The 21223-nt window shown below is 43.6% G+C and overlaps 1 protein-coding gene across 3 annotated transcripts in view; it reads left to right on the top strand.

Annotated features, from left to right (window-relative positions):
- Positions 1-21223, top strand: part of PLCB1 (phospholipase C beta 1) — a 306384-nt gene that overhangs the window by 7738 nt on the left and 277423 nt on the right. For all 3 annotated transcript variants that reach the window (XM_005486821.3, XM_005486820.3, XM_005486822.4), the window contains exon 2: positions 1295-1372. In XM_005486821.3, the coding sequence (XP_005486878.2) occupies positions 1295-1372 (78 nt within the window). The remainder of the gene's footprint in view (positions 1-1294; positions 1373-21223) is intronic.

The following is a 21223-nucleotide window of genomic DNA, read 5'->3' as shown; positions in this document are numbered from 1 at the left end:
GTTTTTTTATTTTTTGGTTTAATTTGGGGGAGTTTGGTTTTTTTCTTTTTTTTGGGTGTTTTGGTTTTTTGTTTTTGTTTTGCTTGTATTTGTTTTATTTGTGTGTGACTTCCATCAGCTGTCTGTGTTTCTACTCCACCCTGAAATATGTTGTGTTTAAACTTGAACCTGTTACTTGAACCTGCCCATTTTTTGTCCTCAAAGCCACGTGGACTGACCTCACACATTTCTGCTTTGGAAACAGGCGAATGCTGAAGCTGTAAAATACCTGTAGCACCTCTAGAGAAATAGAAAATCTTTCTGGGGAGGAGCTGTATGTTTAGCCTGGGGAGCTGAGGCTTAGGCAATTTTTGTGTTTTTCTGTAATTCTGTGATTTTTCTGTATTATTCTGCCTTTGTCCCTTCCATAACTCCTAAATTGAGTTTGAAAAATGGGTAGAGGTCTTGAGACAGCAGTGTCTTTATGGATGCCGTGGAAAACAGAGGAGAAGGAGAGGAGGAATCCTGTTGGGAGCAGGCTGCAGTGGGGTCAGTTGTGGCTGGGCAGCCTCAAGTGGGAGATGGGATGAATTTCCAGCTGTGGAAAAGCCCTGGGTTGGAGCCTGTGGCTCCTGGGTCAGGCTTTGCTGTCTGTCACTCAGACTCAGGAATTTTAGGTAACCAGGCTGCCTTGCTCAGTGTGCTGGGAAGTGGGCCTGGTTTTACATGGCCTGAGCTGTGGATGTTGCCAGACTTGACAGCTTTTCAAACAGTCAGGTGGAATACAGATATATTCCCATTACAAAAATTTTCATGGCTTGATTAAGAAAAAAAGATTAATCTTAATGGAATGTTGCTGACAGAAGTCTTAAGGTGAAGGATGCTATTCCATGTTCTCTAGGCAAATTCAGCCTTTGTAAAAGTAATTTTAGAGGTATTCACTATCGATATTGAAGGCGAAGTCAGACCAAGGTGGGCAGTGGACCCCTAGCTGTGATGTTTTACTGGATGGGCTCTGGTTTGACATCCAGGGTGTTTTGCCTGTTGAGCTTCACCCTCTCCCAGCTGTTCTGGGTTAACTCCACATGTTGACAAGCCTGTTGGGTGCTGTCTGCACAGGAATGGAAACGCATTATGTCAGAAAAATGGAGATGAGGCAGGTGATACTAAATCCTTTCAGTGCCATCCTGCTGGTGATACCTTCAGGGTGATTCCTGCATGTTGCAATTCATTAGCACGGATGGCAAAGCAGCTTGTGCATAATTATGTGTTCTGTGTGCTGACATGGATTTCTTGTTTGTCCTTTCTCTGCCAGGACTCCACTGTTGTGACTCCAATTATCCTCAGAACAGACCCACAGGGATTTTTCTTCTACTGGACAGATCAAAATAAGGTAAGAGAAAAAAAAATTCCAGCTCCAGAATGGTTGTTCTTTTTCTCTGTGGTGTGATGTGCAGTCCTGGCACAGCAGACAAGTGTTTTAAAATATCTAGAAAATGAGTGTTAGCACCCTGACGAGCACCTGGGTGCAGCTTGTTTGGTACCCAGGTTTATATATAAAATAAACATACAGAAAATGAGTGTTGTGTTGTAGAACACTGTATTGAAGCTGGGAATTGAGTGGGTTTCTCCTCGTTGCAGAGGTGAATTTTCAAGCACTTAACAAGTGAGTGCTTGTGCTGGCTCCCTGCTGGAGATGGTGTTGAACTTGGTGGTGCTTGAGCTCTGGCCCTTCATGTGTCTGCCAGAAAACCCCAATGTGTGTTTGTGGAGTTCTGGCTGCAGAAACCTGGTGCACCAGTCGTGCTGCTGTTTTTTGGGAGTTCTTGTTGGTTTTGTTTGGATACCAGGGCAGAAATAGCCTGGGGAGAGAGCAGCCCTGAAACGTGCAGGCACACTGGGGAGGCAGTTTGTTATGTTAGATTGTGTTTGTTTATCTTCCTGTGTTTGCTTTTGAGGGGAGATGGAGCAGGGCTTGCAGTGGGTCTGTGTGGAACCATATTTTGTAATTTTTGATGAGAATCCTGCGTTTGCCTGTGCTCCTGCAAGGCTGTGCTGGGCAGAGCTGTGTTAAATTAAATTGCTGGCAGTGAGTGCCCCCAGAAGCTGAGCCTGATTTACCCTGAGTGTAAATCCTGTGCCAGGAGTCAGTGCAGCCTTTTGGCCTGTTCCTTCCCTTGCATAAACTCATTGTACAAGCCAAAAAAGAGCGATGAACTTTGTAAGAATAAGTGGAAACCCAGAGCTGGTTGGAGAGTTTATTTCACTTTTAATGTGTTTGGCGCTTAGACCTCCTTCAGTTTCCTACTGTTGTCTGTAAAAACAATGTCTCAGGGCAACTCTGTGAAGAATGGCTATTTATAGAATTGTTGTTCTCATATTCATGAAAAAATGTATTTATAATGCTCAGAGCATTTTTTTTAAAGGTTGGGTATTTATACAAGAGGTTGAAGTGTCAGTTTGATTTTTAAACTTGCAAATCAAGACTCTGTGAAGAACAAGAGGGATTTTTTCTGGTTAATAATTCATGACAACTAGGTGAAGCTTGTTTCTAAACACCATTCTAGCAGTGCCTATTTAAAGAAAGTAAATTTATATCTGCTGGGGTGCTGATAGTGCAAGGACTGGAAAGGAAATGCCGTTTTCTGCTTTTACAGAGTATTTGGGTTCGTGTTGATTGCGAGATTGCCAACACATGAGAAAAGGAGGTTATATAGGAGATCCTCTTTAATTTCCTTCTCTTTGTGTGAAGCCATCCTGTGATGATAGCGGAACTACGTGAAGAAATATGAGGACAATGTGATCACTTTCTCTTTTTTCCCTGTGTTATTTTGTTTAAGCAATTGCTTTTGTCACCAGCAGGGCCTGTTATTTTCTGTGTGTGCAGAGATAAGCCTTGCTGCACAGTGATGGGGTGGCAGAGGTGTGGGCAGGAGGCTGAGCAGCAGCAGCCATCCCTGAGCCATTGGTGTGCCCTGTGAGCCTGTGGCACAGTAAATCACTGCTGGGCAGGGGTGTGCTGCTCACAGCAGCCATCTGTCCCCCTGCTTGCTGTGCCTCATCAGTGAAGTTACCTGAACTGCTGGGAGGGAACAGCACAGCAAACAAAGCCACTCCCCTGTGCTGTGTTGTTATTTAGCTCAGGGAGCTGGTGCTGTGGCCCTGCGGTGCTCCTTGAATGGCTGAGCTGCTTCTGGCATGGTTTTGTGGTTCTGTTCCTGTTGTGTGTCACCTGTGCTGTAGGGAAAGGCAGTGATGTGCAGTGTGTGCTGCCCAGCAGTGGCTCTGGGCACTGTGAGGTGCTCCTGGTGCAGCCAGAGCCCAGAGCTGTGTGAGGATGGAGGGCAGAGCACCCTCAGTGTCCCACCTGGAGCTGTGTGAGGATGGAGGGCAGAGCATCCCCAGTGTCCCACAGGGAGCTGTGTGAGGATGGAGGGCAGAGCACCCTCAGTGTCCCACCTGGAGCTGTGTGAGGATGGAGGGCAGGGCACCCTCAGTGTCCCACCTGGGGCTGTGTGAGGATGGAGGGCAGAGCACCCTCAGTGTCCCACCTGGGGCTGTGTGAGGATGGAGGGCAGGGCACCCTCAGTGTCCCACCTGGGGCTGTGTGAGGATGGAGGGCAGAGCACCCTCAGTGTCCCACCTGGGGCTGTGTGAGGATGGAGGGCAGAGCACCCTCAGTGTCCCACCTGGGGCTGTGTGAGGATGGAGGGCAGAGCACCCTCAGTGTCCCACCTGGGGCTGTGTGAGGATGGAGGGCAGAGCACCCTCAGTGTCCCACCTGGGGCTGTGTGAGGATGGAGGGCAGAGCACCCTCAGTGTCCCACCTGGAGCTCTCCTGGTGCTCCAGGCTCTGCAGCCCAGGCAGGGCTCAGCCCAAAAGGCTGCTCAGGGTCGGGTTTGCGTGCATCCTTTGCTTTCCCTGTAGCTTTTTCTGTTCCATAAGTCAGCACCAGTTTGCAGTTCAGACTCAGGGGCCGAGTGCTTCTCATAGGCAATTCAGGATTTGTAGTTTCAGCCCCACGGAGATCCCTTCCACTCAGGGTATGCCACATCTGCGGGACAATTCCAAATAGGTGGCAATTTCTGTGTCTGGAGATCTGCTCGGTAATAAATTTAAGCTCCACTCTTGCAGTTGGTGTCCTGCATCTTGACACACTCACTGTGCACTTGCATGTTTCCACGTACTTTGCTGTCACCTGTAAAGTAATCCTCCACAATCACAGCACCCACAGCAATTTTCCTATTTGCTGGTAACACTTGATACCTTTTGTTTTGAACAGATGGCAGGACACCTTTCTGATGGTAATTGTATTTTCTAGCATGAAGTTCTTTTATTGCTGAAGATTCTGGAATATTTTCTTCATCTGTATGCAGACTGCTGGCTGATTTCATATTATTACTTGAATGGTTCTCAACATGGGATTTAAAAGAAAAATTAATTAATGTGACAAGCTTATGTCTGTTAGTTATCTTATTGTTTAGGTAACATTTCTTAACTACAGCAAATCCAGACAATATTCATTGTGGTGGTTTTTTATGACCTGACTAAAACATAATTCAATTTCCTGATTTTTTTTTTTTTTCTTTTAACATGGAATGCCATTTCTTCCATTTGTTCTTATTCTGGTCACAAGTGTGGAAGAAAAATAAATCAAAATTTACCCAGGTGAAGGGAAGTCTGCTGGAGTAAAAAGGAGTGATAATCAAAAGCATTTTTGAGGAGATGAGCAGAGGCTGGAAGCATTTGGTGTGTTTAGCCCAGCTAGCAAAGCAAGGCCAGACAAAGCCTGATTTCTGTTTATGGATACCTATACATGCCTTACAGTACACCTGAGCATCCAGTAAGGATGAAGTTAATATATCAATATTGAAAATACGCCTAGTAATTTAATGAAAATGGAATATTTACTAGTACCAGGTTTAAAAATACCTGCTCCAAATCTCAGCTGTTTGGCTTAATTTATTCAAGAGCGAGGTGGCTCAGCTGTGCATCTCAGCACTGAAAACATCCAAGGAGTGCCTCATTAAACATGTATTCACACTTCTCTCTTGGCATGTAAACAGGAAAAAACCTAAATAGCTTAAACCCTTAAAACCCCCCAAAAATGCATCATTAAACATGTATTCACACTTCTCTCTTGGCATGTAAGCAGGAAAAAAACCTAAATAATTTAAACCTTTAAGAAACCCAAAAAAATGCATCATTGAACATGTATTCACACTTCTCTCTTGGCATGTAAAGAGAAAAAAATCCTAAATAACTGAAACCCTTAAAAATTGATAAATGAATGGTTTTGCTCTAAACGTGCCCCATTCCTGCAGGTGTGAACTGAGTGCCAAGCTGGAAGGAGATTTTCCCTGATTTTTGAGAGCAAAATTTGATTTTTGATTTTTGCTTGTTGCTTTTTTCAGTTGGGAATTTAAAGATGTTATTTTTCCCAACAACTTAAAAATCAGCATGTGAGCGGAATAGAGGAAGACTGGGAAGGTGGTGGGGAATTGCCACGGACAGTGAAAATGGGAGGAAATATTTCATGGAGGTCAGCTTTCCATCAGGCTGCTGATTTAGAGGAAATCTCTCTGCTTTCAAAACATGGAAATTGTTCAAGGCCCATTAGGGAAATGGTTCTACATCAAACACAGATCTCGGTGAGCATTTCCCACTGCTGATCTCCCTGCTTGCGAGGGAGGCAGGAACAGAAAGTGGGATGTTGGGTTTAATCCATAACACAAGTCCATTTGCTGAATTGAGGAAGCCAGAGAGCCTCAGAAATTGAGGATGGCTGACTTTTTGAGGATGTGAAGCATTCTCCCTGATGCTTCACATCCTGGCCCTTTCCTCTCCCTGTTTTGCTTCCAGGGATTTTTTTTTTTTGGTATGGGTTTTTTTGGTTTTAGCTGTGCTCCAAAAAATAACAGTCTTTAAATCAGATATATTCTGTCTCCATACATGTGATCTCCCTGTGTGAACACGCACTCCCCTGCTCATCAGTGCTATGGGATAAATGTGTTACAAATGTGGAAATTTGGGCCTTCTTGAGGAGTTTGAAGGAGTCTCTTGAAATACAACTGAGTGGCAATAAATGTCTGTTTTGCACTAATCCTTGCCTTATTTACCTTAAAGCTTTTTACCACTAAAAATGTGGACTTGACCCTGCTTGTTCCTACAATTCTGGCATTTTGCACAGTCTGCAGTGCTCCGTTGTACCCCACTTTTTGGGCTTTCCTTTTTGGTTTAGGATTGGTGTGAGGACTCTGTAGCTCCCTGTCCTAGGGAATCTTCTCACTCCTGTCTTTTTTTATGGACAACTTGTATTAACCCAGCATTGGGAAAACTCTTGGAATGGTACAGATTATAAGAGTTTTAGGTTCACTCTGTGTGTGTTAATTTGAATAATTCTAACTGCACAGATGCTTTTTGCCTTGCAGTTGCTGCACTATCTTGGAAGGTGTGTAAAGGCAGGATGCAGAATCCTGCTCTGCTGTGCAGCAAGTGCTCTAATGAGAATCACAATGAAAATATTGATGAGCAGGGGAGAGCTGCCGGGCACTGAGTGGTGCATGTTGGAGCCTTGTTAAAGCACTAATGAAATTCTAAAGGAAGCTCTTGTAGTTTAATTCTGGCTGCCCTGTGCTGACCCAGGACAGTCAGACATCAGGTCTGATTTAATAAAAGGTGTTAGGAAGTCGAACACTAATGGTTGGAAATTAGGAGTACAGCCTAAAATTTAGGTACTTTGTCTTGGCACTTTCAACTTTGAGACTGGGACATTTTCAAAATGCTTATCTTAGTCCTGTTGCAAAGCTGACTGTTAAAATAAGATCTCTTAATTCCTTGGAAATGTGGTTTTTTTTGTCTTGGTTGAGAGGTGACAAAAGACATTTCATACTGCTGAGTGAAGCCTTTTTTTTTCTCCCCTCTGCTCCATTATTAAGCTTCAAACTTCCTAATATCTCACTAGATAAACTTTTCTGTAGCTTAGGGAGTTAATCTGGACAAGCGTTAATACACAGGCCATTGTTCTATTTGTGCTTTGCTACTTTTTAAGTAATTTTTCTGCTGACCAATCTCACAGCTGCTGCTTAGCTCTAATCACAGCTGCGCTGTCTCTGATGCTGCCTTTTGCAGCTTTCCCAAAACCCTCTGATTTTGTGGATTCCCACAGCTCCCAGACCCTGGTGGCATCTGAGGATTCCCAGGGCTAGAAATAGGAATTCAAACTTGCTAAAAGTGCCCTGTGCCATGGGACTTGGAGGCACATTTGGCTCATGATGTTGTTACAGCTTTGTGAGCTCAAACTGTGGATCCTGAAGGACAGATGGGCAACACCTGGAGCTGGCATTTGCTGCATCCCAGCATCACACCTGGCCTCATTCAGCATTGCCGGCCTGTGCAGAGCCTGATGGTGGCTAATCCATCATTTCCCAATTCCACAGGGAGCTTGGAGGTGGAGTGCAGCACTCAGGGAGCCCCCAGTGCGGGGAGTGATTGGCATCTGATCCATTGGTACAGAATGGTACAGATCTGGTACAGAATGCTGAGCAATTGCTTTATTCAACTATATTATATTACATTAATACTGTATTATAACTATACTAAAGAGGTATTATACTCTAGAACACGGAAAGATATATACTGAAAAAACCCCATGCCTGTCTCCAGTCAGCCAGGACACAACAAGCCAATCAATACAAACCACCATCACCAGAATCCAATTACCAAATGCCTTCAGGTAAGCAATCTTCCTGACACATTCCACGTGTGCACAAACAACAGGAGCAGAGAACGGAGATAAGAATTGTTTTATCTTTTTCTCCCTGTGCTTCTCCAGGAAAAAACCTGGGAGAGAGGATTATCTCTCTCTCTGTTCAGAGAATGTGAATGGAGGGAAAAGGGACACCTGGAAGTGCAGCATCCAGCTGGTGGCACTGACTAATTTGCTTCTGGGAACCTTAGAACAAAAACACTTGAGTTTTGCTGTGTTATAAATTGATTGACCAGTGTGAGATCCCTCAGGGTCTGGAGAGACTCAAGCCCCCCTCTCCCTGTGCCTGATTCAAAAGAGGGATTTGAAGCACATCCATATCTGAGGCTGGTCAAACTGAGCTGTTGCAGCCATTTATTAATTTTGTACATTTGAATTTAGTCTGCATGGCGATGACACCAGCGTGAGGATAATCTCTGAATCATGAGGGCATTAGAAGTAAATTCCCCAGACACTAAAAAATGCCAATTATATGAGCATGGCTAGAAGAGTAAGATCTATGGGAATAAATTATATATAATCTTCGTGGACTGTTTCAGAAACTGTAAAATCTGCTCCATTAGTGTAATAAATATCCCAGTGGCATTAGATGCATTGTGTAATTGCCTTGGTTTTATGTTGGGAACATAGTCTGTTGGATGGTCTGAATGTTTATATCTAGATGTGATTAATTTTGGTGTAAATGATTTACAGAACTAGCCTGAGAACGGGCTGCTATGACCTCATAAAATTATATGCCAAAAAAGGAAGAAAACTGCATAGTTTCAAGTCAGAGACTGACACTGCAAAGGCAGCTTTTGTCCACCATCAAAGGTCAGCATCCACACTGGATGCAGGACACAAAAGTTTGTATTATTTGAGGAAGGAATTTGTTACGTGCAGAGGTGGGGAGCTCTCCTTTGACTGCTGGGCAGTGAGTGAGCTGTCCATAAATCCCCCTCTCATTCAGGTGAATTCACCTGGCACGTGTTGCTGTGTGAGTAGCAAGGACAGGGGACCAGCCTTTTGTGGCCCTGTACCCTCTGGGAAATGCCAAACCCAGATATTCTCCCTGGATTTCATAGCTGGGTTTTTAGAGTGTTTGTTAATAGTCATTTCTGTGGGTGTGGATAAAATGCAATGGCTAACTTGTGGAAAAGCCATACTCTGGGGGTTCATAAATTTATTTTCTGTTGACTTTAGGGATCAGTCCTGTCTCTTTTGGCTGAATGTGCCTGATTATTTTTTTTTTTTTTTTTCCCAGAGGTTGTCTAAAAGGAGATTCTGGAGTTTTAACTGAGCCACAAACATAGAGCTCTTTGCAAGCCACGGGGAGAGGGCTTGGAGCATTTTGTTTGAACTCCAGGATCTTTCTCAGTTGGACCATTTTCTGAGCTAAACTGTGTGGGTTTTCAGCTTCAGAGGGAGATGGAGATGGATGGGTGTGAGTTACACAGCTGGGCAAGGAAAGGTCCTTCACTGAAGGAGGAAAACATCTTTATTCTTCTGCTGCTTTATTTATTTCATTTTAGCAAGAAGCATAAATTTGTCTGAAAATTGTCTGAAAATTCCAAATCTCGCAGTATTTAAGTGAGTTGATGTTGTGCATGCTGTCAGGATAGAAAGCAAGCCAGGTACAGGGGCTGGTCTTTGAAACTAAATCAGTTTTCTGAGATGAGGTTTTATGTGTTAGATTTGTGCCCAGGGATTTTTCTTTCTAGCAAGGTCCATTCTTCAGAGAAGATGATTCAAGTGATAATTCATGATATCCACATCACCAGCACACGCTGGGGTGGACATTTGTGTCCTCAGGTCTTGAAGCATTGTCTAGCCTTTTTGTGTGTGAGTGAGAGGAGTCACATTTGGGGGCTTTGGCTGCATTTGGGATGCTCATTTGGTGTCCTGGTGTAGTCAGTGTGTTCCTGTTCCATGGTGGTTATTGTCTTCCATGGGTGTTCCTGTTCCGTGGTGGTTGTTCTGAGGTTTCCATGGGTGTTCCTGTTCCGTGGTGGTTGTTCTGAGGTTTCCATGGGTGTTCCTGTTCCGTGGTGGTTGTTCTGAGGTTTCCATGGGCGTTCCTGTTCCGTGGTGGTTGTGCTCAGGTTTCCATGGGCGTTCCTGTTCCGTGGTGGTTGTGCTCAGGTTTCCATGGGCGTTCCTGTTCCGTGGTGGTCTGGGATCTGGCATTTGGCAGCAGTGTTTCACTCCTGGACAATTCACAAGCCAATTAAAATGATGGAGATATTGGTGCACATTTCCTCATCTCTGTGGCTGCCTAATCCTGGAGTGACAGATAAGTGGCGGCCCAAATTGAAAGCTCTTGAAGCCTAAACTTCTTTCCTTCCCTGTAATCCTACAGCAGATGTAGGAAAGGGAAAGTCTGGTAAGGCAATATGGAATATATTGAAAAAAGTTATGCTGTATTTTGAGAAGAGACAGCTGCAACTGAAACTTGGAAATAGAAGCCCAGCTATAGTGGAGGATGCAGTGGTTGTGGCTCTTCTGATGTTGCCATTGGCAAAATAAAAAATATGGGAATGAAATTTCATTGGGATGCTGTTGTTTGGTATCTGTGGTTACTTCAAAGTTTTAACCTGTTCTCCCTGTTTTTTAAAAAGCTTGGTTTATGCTTTTTCATTTCTCCTGTGTTAGTGTGAGGGGAAATGACCTCACAGTGTGGTTACAGCAGCAGCTGTGTGAGTTAGTTTGATTCCCAAAGCTCAGGAAGTAAAACTCCAGAATTATTGACCATGCTTGCTTATTTTTTAGGAAGAATGGCCTGTTAGTTTACACTGGTGGGGGACTGAAACTGAAGCTGCCTTCTGCTCAAAGGGAGAGCTGTGTTTGGATGTGGAGAGCTGGGAGAGGAGTTTGTCAATGAGCCACATCTTGCTGATTGCACCTTTCCGTGTCAGTCAGGGGCTGGATCAGCTCTGGTCAGCAAACCTCAGTTCTGGCCATTCCCTGCTATGCAGGGCACAGATCCCACTGTTTGTGGGGAATTCTGTGCACTTGGGGACAGCTATTCCTCTCGAAAGCAAAATTGCTCCGCTGCTTCAATCCCTGCCTCCAGTGAAGAAAAGTAAAAGTGGAAGGGTTACTTTCTCCTTTTTGATTGACTGGAGTAATTAGTGAAAATAAGTTTCTAGCACTGAAGCTGACAGAAATGTAATCTGATGTCTTGTCAAGTTCTCTGGCGTCACTTTGCACGGGGCTGATTGGCAGCTCTGGGGGAAAGGAGCTCTAATTGTGTTCTTATGGAACCTGCAGCATTTGTCTCTAACTCCTACAGCAAAAGTCATTGAAAATGCCCCTTAATGCTGAAAGGTTTTTGTATTTTTAAGGCAAAATATTAATGTAAAAGTTTGTTGACTTGGACGTGCAAAAGTGAGAAAATTTGTGGGTGCAGCTAAATGAATTAATTTAAATTCTTATTTTAAATTCTACCTTAAATTCTTCAAGGTGCTCACAGAGTGCAGCTCTTGTGGCAGATCTCACAGTGTCCCTGTGAAATCCTAAAGCTTTGGTAGCTGGATCTGTAAGAGGTGGAGCAGCAGAACTCAGATCCTCTGCTGTCTGAGGGTTGGTTTGGTGTTGGCAGGTGTTCAAAAGGTAGAAAATGCTTCCAAAAGCTCCCCTGTGATTCCAGTGTGAGTCCATGGAGTGAGTCCATTGCTGTGTGCTGGCTGCTGGCTCAGGTTTGGGAAATGCTGGGTTTGGGCTGGATCCTTCCCTGCCCTGTGACAGCACAGACCTCAGGTGAAGCCATGAAAAGTTATTTAATGGTACAACACTGAAGGGTTTAGTACAGACACTTCAGAGAATTTGAATGGAAATCAATGTTTTTTAAGGGCCACCTTGATATTCGTGTTTGTTCTCAACACAAATGCTTGGAAATTGTCACTTACTGGAAAATTGTGATTTTTAATCAGTTTTTGAGAGAGGATAACTGAACTTAGCAGAAATAAGACTGAGTCTGTCCCTAGTCTGGATTTTATCCTTTAGATGCAATATTATGGCAAGGTTCCTCTTGCTGTAAAGGAATAATAGTTATTTTGGAAAGGGGGAGTGATAACACTGGTGGGTGGGCCAAGAGTCCCCCTTTGTAGCAATCAAGGCTCTCTCCTGCTCTCTTCCAATCCCAGCCCTAAAATCTGGTTTTTTATCTGTCTCTAGTGTGTGTGTAATACTTGAGGCCTCAAGTCAAAAGTAGAAATCTCCTTTAGTGGTTGTCAGCTAAATACGTTTTTGTTGGGTGTTGTGCTGCTTCTCACTGGATATTTAGAAACCAGAGGAAGTTTGGAATGAAGTTTGTGTTTTTAATGTCTACCTGAAAGGAATTCTGTAAGTAATTAGATGATGTGGTGCTGTGTTGTTGGGGAGAAACTTTAGAGCTTAGCACTTCCATATAATCATTGTTTCACTGATATCCTTTGAAGAATGCTATCAGAAATACATATCAAGTGGAAAAGTATTGTATGAATTGTAACACTTTCAAAGCGTGCTCTCTTATTTTGCACGGAGAATAACAGTAAATCAATTTCTGTTGCCTTCTGTTGTGTATCATCCCTAAAAGTTTCAGCCTCTTGATCTTGGTTTATTGCATGTATTTGCTTGTATTGAACGTGTTCCCGCTCTTAATTTCCCAGGGCACACAAAATTGGTGAAATTCCATGGGAAAGGATTGTTTTGGGGATGTAAGCATAGTGTCAGGAGTTTTTAGAGCTCTGCAAGTGCAGGCACTTAAAAGTTGTGGGAGCCAGACACATCCATGTGTGCTCGTGCACGTTTCTGAGTGCAGTGTGTTGTGGTGCTGCTTTTTGGGGTTTTTTTTTTTTGAGATCTATCCATGTAAAGGAAGTCAGGAGAAGCAAGTCTGCTGTTATTTCCTGGATTATATGGATTTACCTCCCAGAGAAGTTGTGCAATAAACAAAGCAAGGCTTGGCCTGGCCAATGCTGATGGAAAGTTCCAAAGGGAATGTCTGTGCATGGTGACTGCTTTTGGTGAAACGCCTGTTGCACTTGCTAGAAAGAGAAATAGACCTGTGAACAAGGAAGATGAGCTTAAGTGAGACAGATATTTATTGTGAAATGTGTAGTTTGCAAGTCTGTCTTGCAGGGCAAACAATAGCTGTCACAGAAAACAGATTTAAGTGTATTCACCACTGTCCCAGACATTCAGTTTCCAGCTTGCACCCTGTCCTTCAGCCAGCAAGCAAACCTTAATGAGATGTGCTGATTGGAAGGTGTTTTGTCATTTCCTTGCTCACTTTGGCCAAGCCAGCCCGTTTTTCCATATTTTTGATGTCGCTGTCCAGCCAAGCCCTGCCCCTCCAGGCGTCAGTGGGTGTTGAGATTTCCACCAAAATCCTCAGTCCCAAATGCTGAGGGCTCAGAAGGGGAGGATCCTCGTGCCCCAAAGGCTGGCTGTGTGGCCAAAATCAGAACAAATGAGGATGGTTTGGGTGGGAGGTGCTGGGGGGCACAGGGGCTGCTGGAGGGTTTGCTTTGATCGGTGGGGAAAGGGGTTTTGTCTCCCATAAAACTGCTCTTGCTGGGAGCCCTGTGAGGAATTCCCATAAAAGTCAGTGTGCACCAAAGTCCTCCTCCTTCCCACCATCCTGCTGCCACTCTCTTATTTATAGAGCCTTTCCCAGGAACCTTCCTGCAGTCCCAGCCTGGTGGAAGTGCTGGGGAAGCAGCACAAGCTGCCTTTTATCTCTGCACCTTGCTCAGTGAGAAAAGGAGCCCTTTTTTTTTTCATGTGCCTTTGATAAGCTTTGGCAAAGTTTTGTCCTTGCTGGTGTCCTTTAAAATATTTTTTTTTTTCCGAGGGAGTGAACTTTGAAGTGATTAATTTGGCCTTGGAAATCAAGTGATGCTCTTCCAGATAGCCTGTCTGAGATGTGTGTCTGTGTTCAGAGCAGATGCTTAACATTTTCAAATGCCATTGTAAGTAAACAATCCTTGGGAGCGTTTGCTGGAGGTGTCGCTGCCAAATTAAGGTAGAAATTGTAGAATGATAAAACAGGAGCTCCTGAGGTACCATGAGTTTCTTCTGGAATATTTTCAGAGGGTTCAACAGGCTACACAGGGGTTTAACAGGTAGAACAGCATAGAAAAGGTTTTAAAAAAGGCAAAATGCATAAATAGAGGTGAATGGAGCCTGGGATGGTCACTGGTAGAGGCCAACAGTGCTGGTGTGACTTTCTCAAGTGACAAAGGTGGTCAATGTAGTGGCAGGTGGCAGAGTCTGACATTTGCAGAAACTTCTGTGTTTTTGGCCAGCAGAAAGTGCTGTTTGTGTTTCAGATCTCTCTAAATAATTTCAGCAGGTGTTTTTAGAACAGCCACAGGAGTTGATGGCAGAGCCTTTACCTGGACATTTCCAGGTAACTCTCCAATTAGAAATCATTATTTAACACAAGTTTTTTTTTGCTATTCTGTTGACACCTTAGTCATGAGTATTTTTGTTGATCTGATAGCTCAGGTTAGAAACACCCAGGCTTGCCGAGCTCTCTTACTCCTTGGAGTTTTTGCCATTTGTGTCCATAATCCTGCCCAGTGCCAGAATAAGTTGATAAAATGCATCCTCAAGCACTTGGAGCCGTTATTTACTGGGAGCCAAGTGCTCCTTGAGTGTCTCCAGACTTGGCCTGGGTGAGGAGTACAGATTTCACATGGCCACGGTTGGTGCTGACACTGAAAATGTTGTTGAGCTGTTGGGCATCAGCAGAGCTCAGATCCCTGCTTGTCCCCTTCCTGCTGTCCCTGCAGCACAGTAAATGTCAGCAATTATCCCCACGCTGCTGAAAATGCCAGTGCTAAGGCCAGCTGCCTTTAAATGCCAGTTCCTCTTAGGCTTGCAGGTATTGTCATGATGTTTAGGCTGGAGGGGATTTTAATGAAACAGTGACCTGTTTCTTCATGAAAGTTTAAATAAGTGATTTCCTTTGCTAGTAACAGCACCTCATTTACCCTCGTGTGTGATTCCAGGGCAATATTAACGCTTGCAATACAAGTTCTGTACCTTTGAGGTGTCTATTATATAGATGGGAAAATAACGATTTGGAATGGTGAAAGAAAATTCCCAAACGCCTTGAGGATTTTACTTCAAGATTGCCATTCTGACTTTTTAAAATAAAGCTATTGTTTTTGAGGGAAAAATAAGCTGAAATAAAATCCTGAGCAGACTTTAGTGGGAAGCAAGCCACTGGCTGTGTTCAGTCATCTGTCTTTGGTGTGCCCAACAGGGTGTTGCTGGAATATTTCCAGATTCTGGGAGTGTTGTGATGTTGCTCTACGTGAAAAAGGCACAGAGATCATTTATCTTTGTGTGCTGCTTTTCCTCAGTGTGCATTGGGCTGGCCAGAGAGGGCTGCTGGATTGGGTGATTTCATGGCATTTGTGTGTTCACATTTTGGGAAAGTGCTCTCAGGCAGGGAAGGACAGGATATTTGGATTTTTTAGGAATGTGTGCCCCTGAGATGCTGGCCAGGTCACAAAAGAATCCCCATTTCTGAGGGGCAGTGGGATGGAAGGACACATTGCTTTGGCCATAAGGACAGTTCTGGAGCAGCAGCATCAGAATGCACATGGGAAATGCTGGGATTTGTGCAGTGTGATAACTGCAGGGCTTCTGCTTCACTCAGTAGCCAGATGCTTTGGGCAGAATAAACTCTTCTGTCATTGATGTTCTGGACTGAAAATGTTATTGCTTCAACAGCAAGCACTTTCAGTTTTTTTTTTTTCTATATGCAGTCCAGGTGATAAGGTGGGAGAGGAAGGATAATGGGCACGAAATGTGGGATGTTTTGGTGACTAGTGTACAAGTGTCCTGCATCTTACCTGATGAGTTTGTCTCCTGGCTCTCACAGATACTCTCTAGGCCAGTATTTGGCCTAAAAACTCTACACTTGAGTTTCTGCATTTGTGTTCTCAGTTTCTAGGAACTATTCATTTATACCTTTTAAGTGCAGCCATTTTCAGAAATTAAATTTTCTTATTAGTTTTTCTTTCTTTGTCTTTGCTCCCTGGCCCACCTGGCACTTGCTGGCCATAATTTAGTTCCTTCCTATTTTAGCAAAAGCAGCTCCAAAGAACATGGAGCATTATTTTCTGGATGCAGTGTGAAATCTTCTGCTTTTTTATGCAGCTACAATATTGGTAACACAAGTCCTCAGCCATATCAGATTAATGATTTCACTGCCATGATAGCATGATTCTAGATCAGTCTGGTGCCCAAAGGAAGGGCGGGACAGGCTTGCAAATTTGGTGTCCAGTCCCTGCGTTCAGAGGGATCAAGTAAAAGTGTTCTTGGCATCTGTGATGGTGCACCCCATGGCATGTCCTTATCACGTGGTGTTAATTGGCTGAATAGCTCCAAAATGCGTGTTCCAGAGGGAAGGAGGCTGCTGAGGGACTCTGTCTGGGGATTCCTTCCTCCAGCGTCCTTCCTGGTGCTGTGTTTTGGGTTCTTCCTGTGTCTGCATCCTTCTGGGAAGTGACAGCCTTGTGAGCCACACACAGCTTCGTCCTTGAGCTAAAACACAATGTTATTTCCAGAATGCCTGCTGTTCTCATCCCCAGGAAAGGCAGCTTGCATCCCCAGACCTTAATGTTGGCTTTCACATCAGCTGCATGACACCTCATGTGAGTGGCTTCGTGCACTGGAATTGGTTCTGCTCCTGATGCTGGCTGCCTGAAAGATCATTTCATGGCATTTTCTAAATCACTTATCCCTGTGCTGCATCCCCAGCAGATGTGCATCCCCTTGCTCAAATGCCATAAAGTGTGAGGGGGAACTTGTAACAAGTCTGGAAGCAGGATTTGTGCTGGTTGTCTGGACTGCAGCTGTCCTATGTACCTTTGTCTGCTTCCCAATGGTTAAACTGGCAGCCAGCTGACAAGTGAGCACTGTACAAGCAGCAAAAGCTGAACTGTGTGCTCCAAAATTTCAATTTCATGTAACATCAGCATGAAATGTGCTGTTGCCGCCTCTAAGGCTGAGTGCACCATGGATTTCAGGCACTAAGTGATCGTCAGAGATTAATTCAAGAAATGTTTTTGAGATGTGACTGAATAAGTTGCTGCCAAAGGCATCTGTTATTTCGTGGCACTTCTGATCTCTGCTTAATTAGAGCTGCTGAGCTGTTGTGATGTGAGCAGATGACTCTCATTGTGCAGGTTTTGTCCCTGATATCTGTGTTCCACTCAGTGCTGTTGTCTCTGTAATAGAAGGAGAATTGGTGTGAGAGCAGGACTGGGTTTCAGAGTTTGTCCAGTTTCTGCACTTTCATTCCTGTAGCTCACACAGGCAGAGCTTTCTGTTAGACTCTCATGGAAAGTATCTGTCATGCTAAAGTTAATCTGTTAATGACAGGATTATTAAAATGCCCTGGTTGATTAAAGACATTCTGATTTCAGCATTGGTAAAAATAAGCCTTGGGCATGGAGTTGCCTCAGGATCAAGAAACACGAGCCCAGAGTTGGTTTGTGAGAAGCTGACTTGGGTGATGGTTTATTTCTGTGGAAATTGCTTTTTCTATCCCGTGGACACAATTAAAGCTGCGTTATTGCAATGAGCAGCCTTGCTGGCACACGGGTGGAAGATTATAGAGACAGATAATAAAGACATTTGTGATGCTGCAGTGAAGCCCCCAAGAGTGAATGATCCAGTGAGGGTGAAATCAGATTCTCTGGGTGCTGTAATGGGAGTCAGGTTTGTTTTTATCCCTCCATCTAGCTGGGGGCATCAGGGCTCCATTCTGCAAGGGGAGACTGTGCTGTCATTGGGAGATCATTGCAGCTGCAGCAAAGGGAATGCAAGCGATCTCCGATTTATTTTGGCCCGCTCAGTCCAGCATTTGATGTATCTGATACATTGTTTGCACTGTGAAGGTTAAATATTTTATCTGTTACATTTTAATGAAAATAAACAGGCTAAAAGGAGGGAGAAGGCGTGCTAAGTAAATACAGGGGGGAAAATATTCCTCTGTTCTTACAGCACTGCAATAATGAGGGAGAAAAAGTAATGGCTGTAATGCTTTCTTGTGGTGTTTCTTTTATTCTTGTTAGCTGCTCTGGAGAGCAAGTGAACACAGTGCCTAATTCTGGAATTGTACAGCTCATGGGTCAGGGAAAAGGGAGCTCATGGAAAACCTGCATACCTGTATGCCTTTTTTCAGGTACTAAATTACAAAGCCGAGCCATCACACCCTAGTGTTAATGTGGCATATCAGCAAAAAATTAAGTGTTCAAAACCACCCAGGACTGTCATATTGAGAATTCTCATTTAACTTAAAATGTTCATGTATTAACCGTTAGCTCTTATAATTTTCCACATAAATTGTGAACACACAAAACCAGGCCCTCAAAAGGCAAAATGGAGTCTGGATGGTGAGGTTATATGGATGCACAACTGCAACTTAACATTTTGAGATAAAATGTTGCTATTTTTGCAGTGGCTTCGCTTTCCCAGAAGCAGAAGTTATTTAGTAAGCTATGAAGCCATCAGATTTACAGGACTGTCCAAACCCAACTCCATTTTAAATATTCTGTTTGTGGAGGTCACTCCAAATCCTCTCTTCTGTGCATCTGGCTTGCTTTTCTATTTTTTTTTAAAGATCTCAACCTCAGCCATAGCAGAGAATGAAGTGTGTTTTCAAATTGTTGGGTGGGTAATTTCCTCAATGGCTGTTAATGAGCAGAGTGTACTCAACATCTGAGTTTGTGTTGGGTGTGTAGGGATGGAGTTGCTCACATCAGTGACTCCTCACACACCTGGGCTTTCAGTTCCAACACTTGCATGTCCAGGTCTCAGTTCCAAAATCTTCAGTAATTTCATGCAAATATAGAAGGTTTTTGATATAACATTTGTTTCTTTTTATCTAACACTTGTAAGATACTTATCTACAGTTACTTGAGTTTCCCTTTGTGTGCTTGGTGACTGATTCCAGGGATGCTGCAACACTAGAGCAGGATTGTTTCCTGCTGGACTCTTTCCACCTGCACTTTATGGCCTAAATAATAATAATTAAAATGCCTGAGCATGTCTGTGGTGTTCTCTAGGAACAGCTGGTGGCTAAACACAAGATCTGGGGAGTTTCCATCTTTTGGAGGGATGTAGGATCTGACTTTGCATTGCAGACAGTGCTTGAGCACAGGGAATCTGGGCTGGGAAATGATATGGAGTGAATGAAATGTAAATGCTGCTGCATCCACTGGTGGTGTTGGACAGGCTGGGGTGTTTTTGTGCCTGAAGAGAGGGGAAAAAAGTCAAGACAAGATCAGAAATGGGCTGCAGTGTGTCAAGGACAGCAGAGTGAGTAAATGATGTCTGTGGTATCAGTGCACATCTTGAACTTGTTTATTTATAGCGTGCATGTGTCATGTATTTGGAAATAGAAGTTATTTGGTCACAGCCCTGCAGTAGCACATGCTTGGCAAGGTGCAGTAAGTTAGTACTTTTATTTTGAAATATTTTTTTAGTGTTTATTACTCTGGGAGTTTATAACAGTTTATTAATTTGATTCTTTTAAGGTGAGTGTGTTTCCCCCAAGACTGATAACCGCATACTGTTTCTGAATCACCCAGACACCAAGCCGTCTTTCTGGCCTAAACTCGAGATGTGTTTCAGCTTTGCCAGAAGGATAAATTCTGGCCTGAGTCCAAGGGCCCAAGATTTGACCATATCTGGCTGTGCCCTTGGCTGTGCCTGCTGCCCTTTGGCTCTCACCTTGCCCTGGCAGGGCTGAGTGGCAGCTCTGAGTGTGGCTGCTCCCATGGGAGCTTTCCTTCCCAGGGTTTGCCTCCTTCCCTTGCAGGGCAGCTGGGAGAGGGGCTGCCAGCAGGGGAACTTTATTTTTATGTCAAATAAACAGACATACAGAATTAATAAATTATTCTTATATAAGCATCTTGAAAGTAAGACAAATACAAACAAGCCTGCCTGCTGGTAAGCCAGGACCAATGAATTCCTGAAAGGGCTGGCCAGCCTGTCAGTTCAAGCACAGTGAGCCATTTCTTTTCCCAGAGGAGTTTTTTGTGAAAGCAGCTCCCTGACAGAACTGACCAGCATTTGTCTTTCTGTGCACAGCAGGAGCAAGCAAAGTAGTAAAGTTATTTTTCTTGGTACCAAGTTACAACATAACCAGGTGAAAAAGTTTTATTTCTAGACTTTTAAGCAAAATACTCCTTCATTTTAAGTTTTAAATAGACACTTTAAGCTTTAATAGTCTTGTTTGGGTTTTTATTTTAATAAATGGGAAGTTTGGGTCCGTATTTTACTCAAATACACATGGCTTCAATCAATGACTGTTTTCTGGTGTTCATGTTGGATTCTGAAGCAATAAGGGGCAATAAAGCAGATTATTGTGCAGGATCAGGTGGAGAAGATTTCCCCATTCCCCATTCCAAACACACATTCTCACAATTCTCCTGGTAGGTGTTTTACAGCTGTGTAAATACTCAGTTTATGTGCTGCTGCTTATCTTGCTTGCTCCATTTTCAAAACCATAACACTGATCCTAATTCTGTGTGTAATGCCTTCCTACCAACTCAAACAGCCCCTTCCTCTGGGCTCATGTTTCTAATTGCAGCTTTGGATCAGCTCTCCTCATGGTAGCATCTCTTTCCTTTTGATCTTGATGCCTGCTTCGGACGTGCTGTAATTAAATATGCATCTGCCACATCCTGAGCATGCAGCCTGGAGATGGAATTGCTCTCTGCTCTTAGCTCAGGAGCCAGGAGGGTCTGGAGACAAGCTTGGGAGCCACTGATGTTGTCTGTGCTGTTGTTTCAGATGTTACAGTAATTTTGAGCTGACTGGTTTCAGTTTTGTTGTTTTGAGGGGGATGAACTTGTGTCAGACTACAAGGGCAGTTAAATAATTGTAAATAAAGCAAAACCAAAAGGTACTGCAGACCCCCCATCCACACCCTCAAGTACTGCACTGGGTGCCACTCACCAAATTCAGAAAAGGCTGTGTTTTTCCAGCCCTATAGTGTAAAACACTGAAACACCACAGCAAAATTACTCTTTCTTCTGGAACTGGATGACTTTTCCAGGGAACTCACTGTAATTTAGTGATTTCTTCACATTAGCAAGTGGAGTACTGTAATGTGAGAGAGTGAAATTTCATTTAATCAGGTCAATAGTGTTAAAACTATAGCCTTCCTAAAGGGTTAGTGAATGGAAGAGCACATGGGAAAACTAATATAAGTTAATTTTTTAAAGCAGCTTGTTGCACTGTATAAAACTTCTCTGTGGATGCTTTTCTTCACCATTAAAGTGGCCTAATTCAATTGAGTTCACTTCCAAACTTAAGTAAAGAAATCACATTAAAGCCACTTGTCTGAGAGCTTCCCTCAGCCTCAGTGACAATTGTGTTTCAGATAAATGTGGCAGCCAGGCCCCTCTGTATAACCATACAGTGTGACAAAAATGCAAATATGTAATTAATTCCTACCCTGTAGATATGCTTGCCATGTCCTA

This window comes from Zonotrichia albicollis, chromosome 3 (assembly GCF_047830755.1).
Source record: "Zonotrichia albicollis isolate bZonAlb1 chromosome 3, bZonAlb1.hap1, whole genome shotgun sequence".
NCBI lineage: Eukaryota > Metazoa > Chordata > Aves > Passeriformes > Passerellidae > Zonotrichia > Zonotrichia albicollis.
The sequence above is the reverse complement of the archived record's forward strand: the minus strand, read 5'-3'. Positions and strand labels throughout refer to the sequence as shown.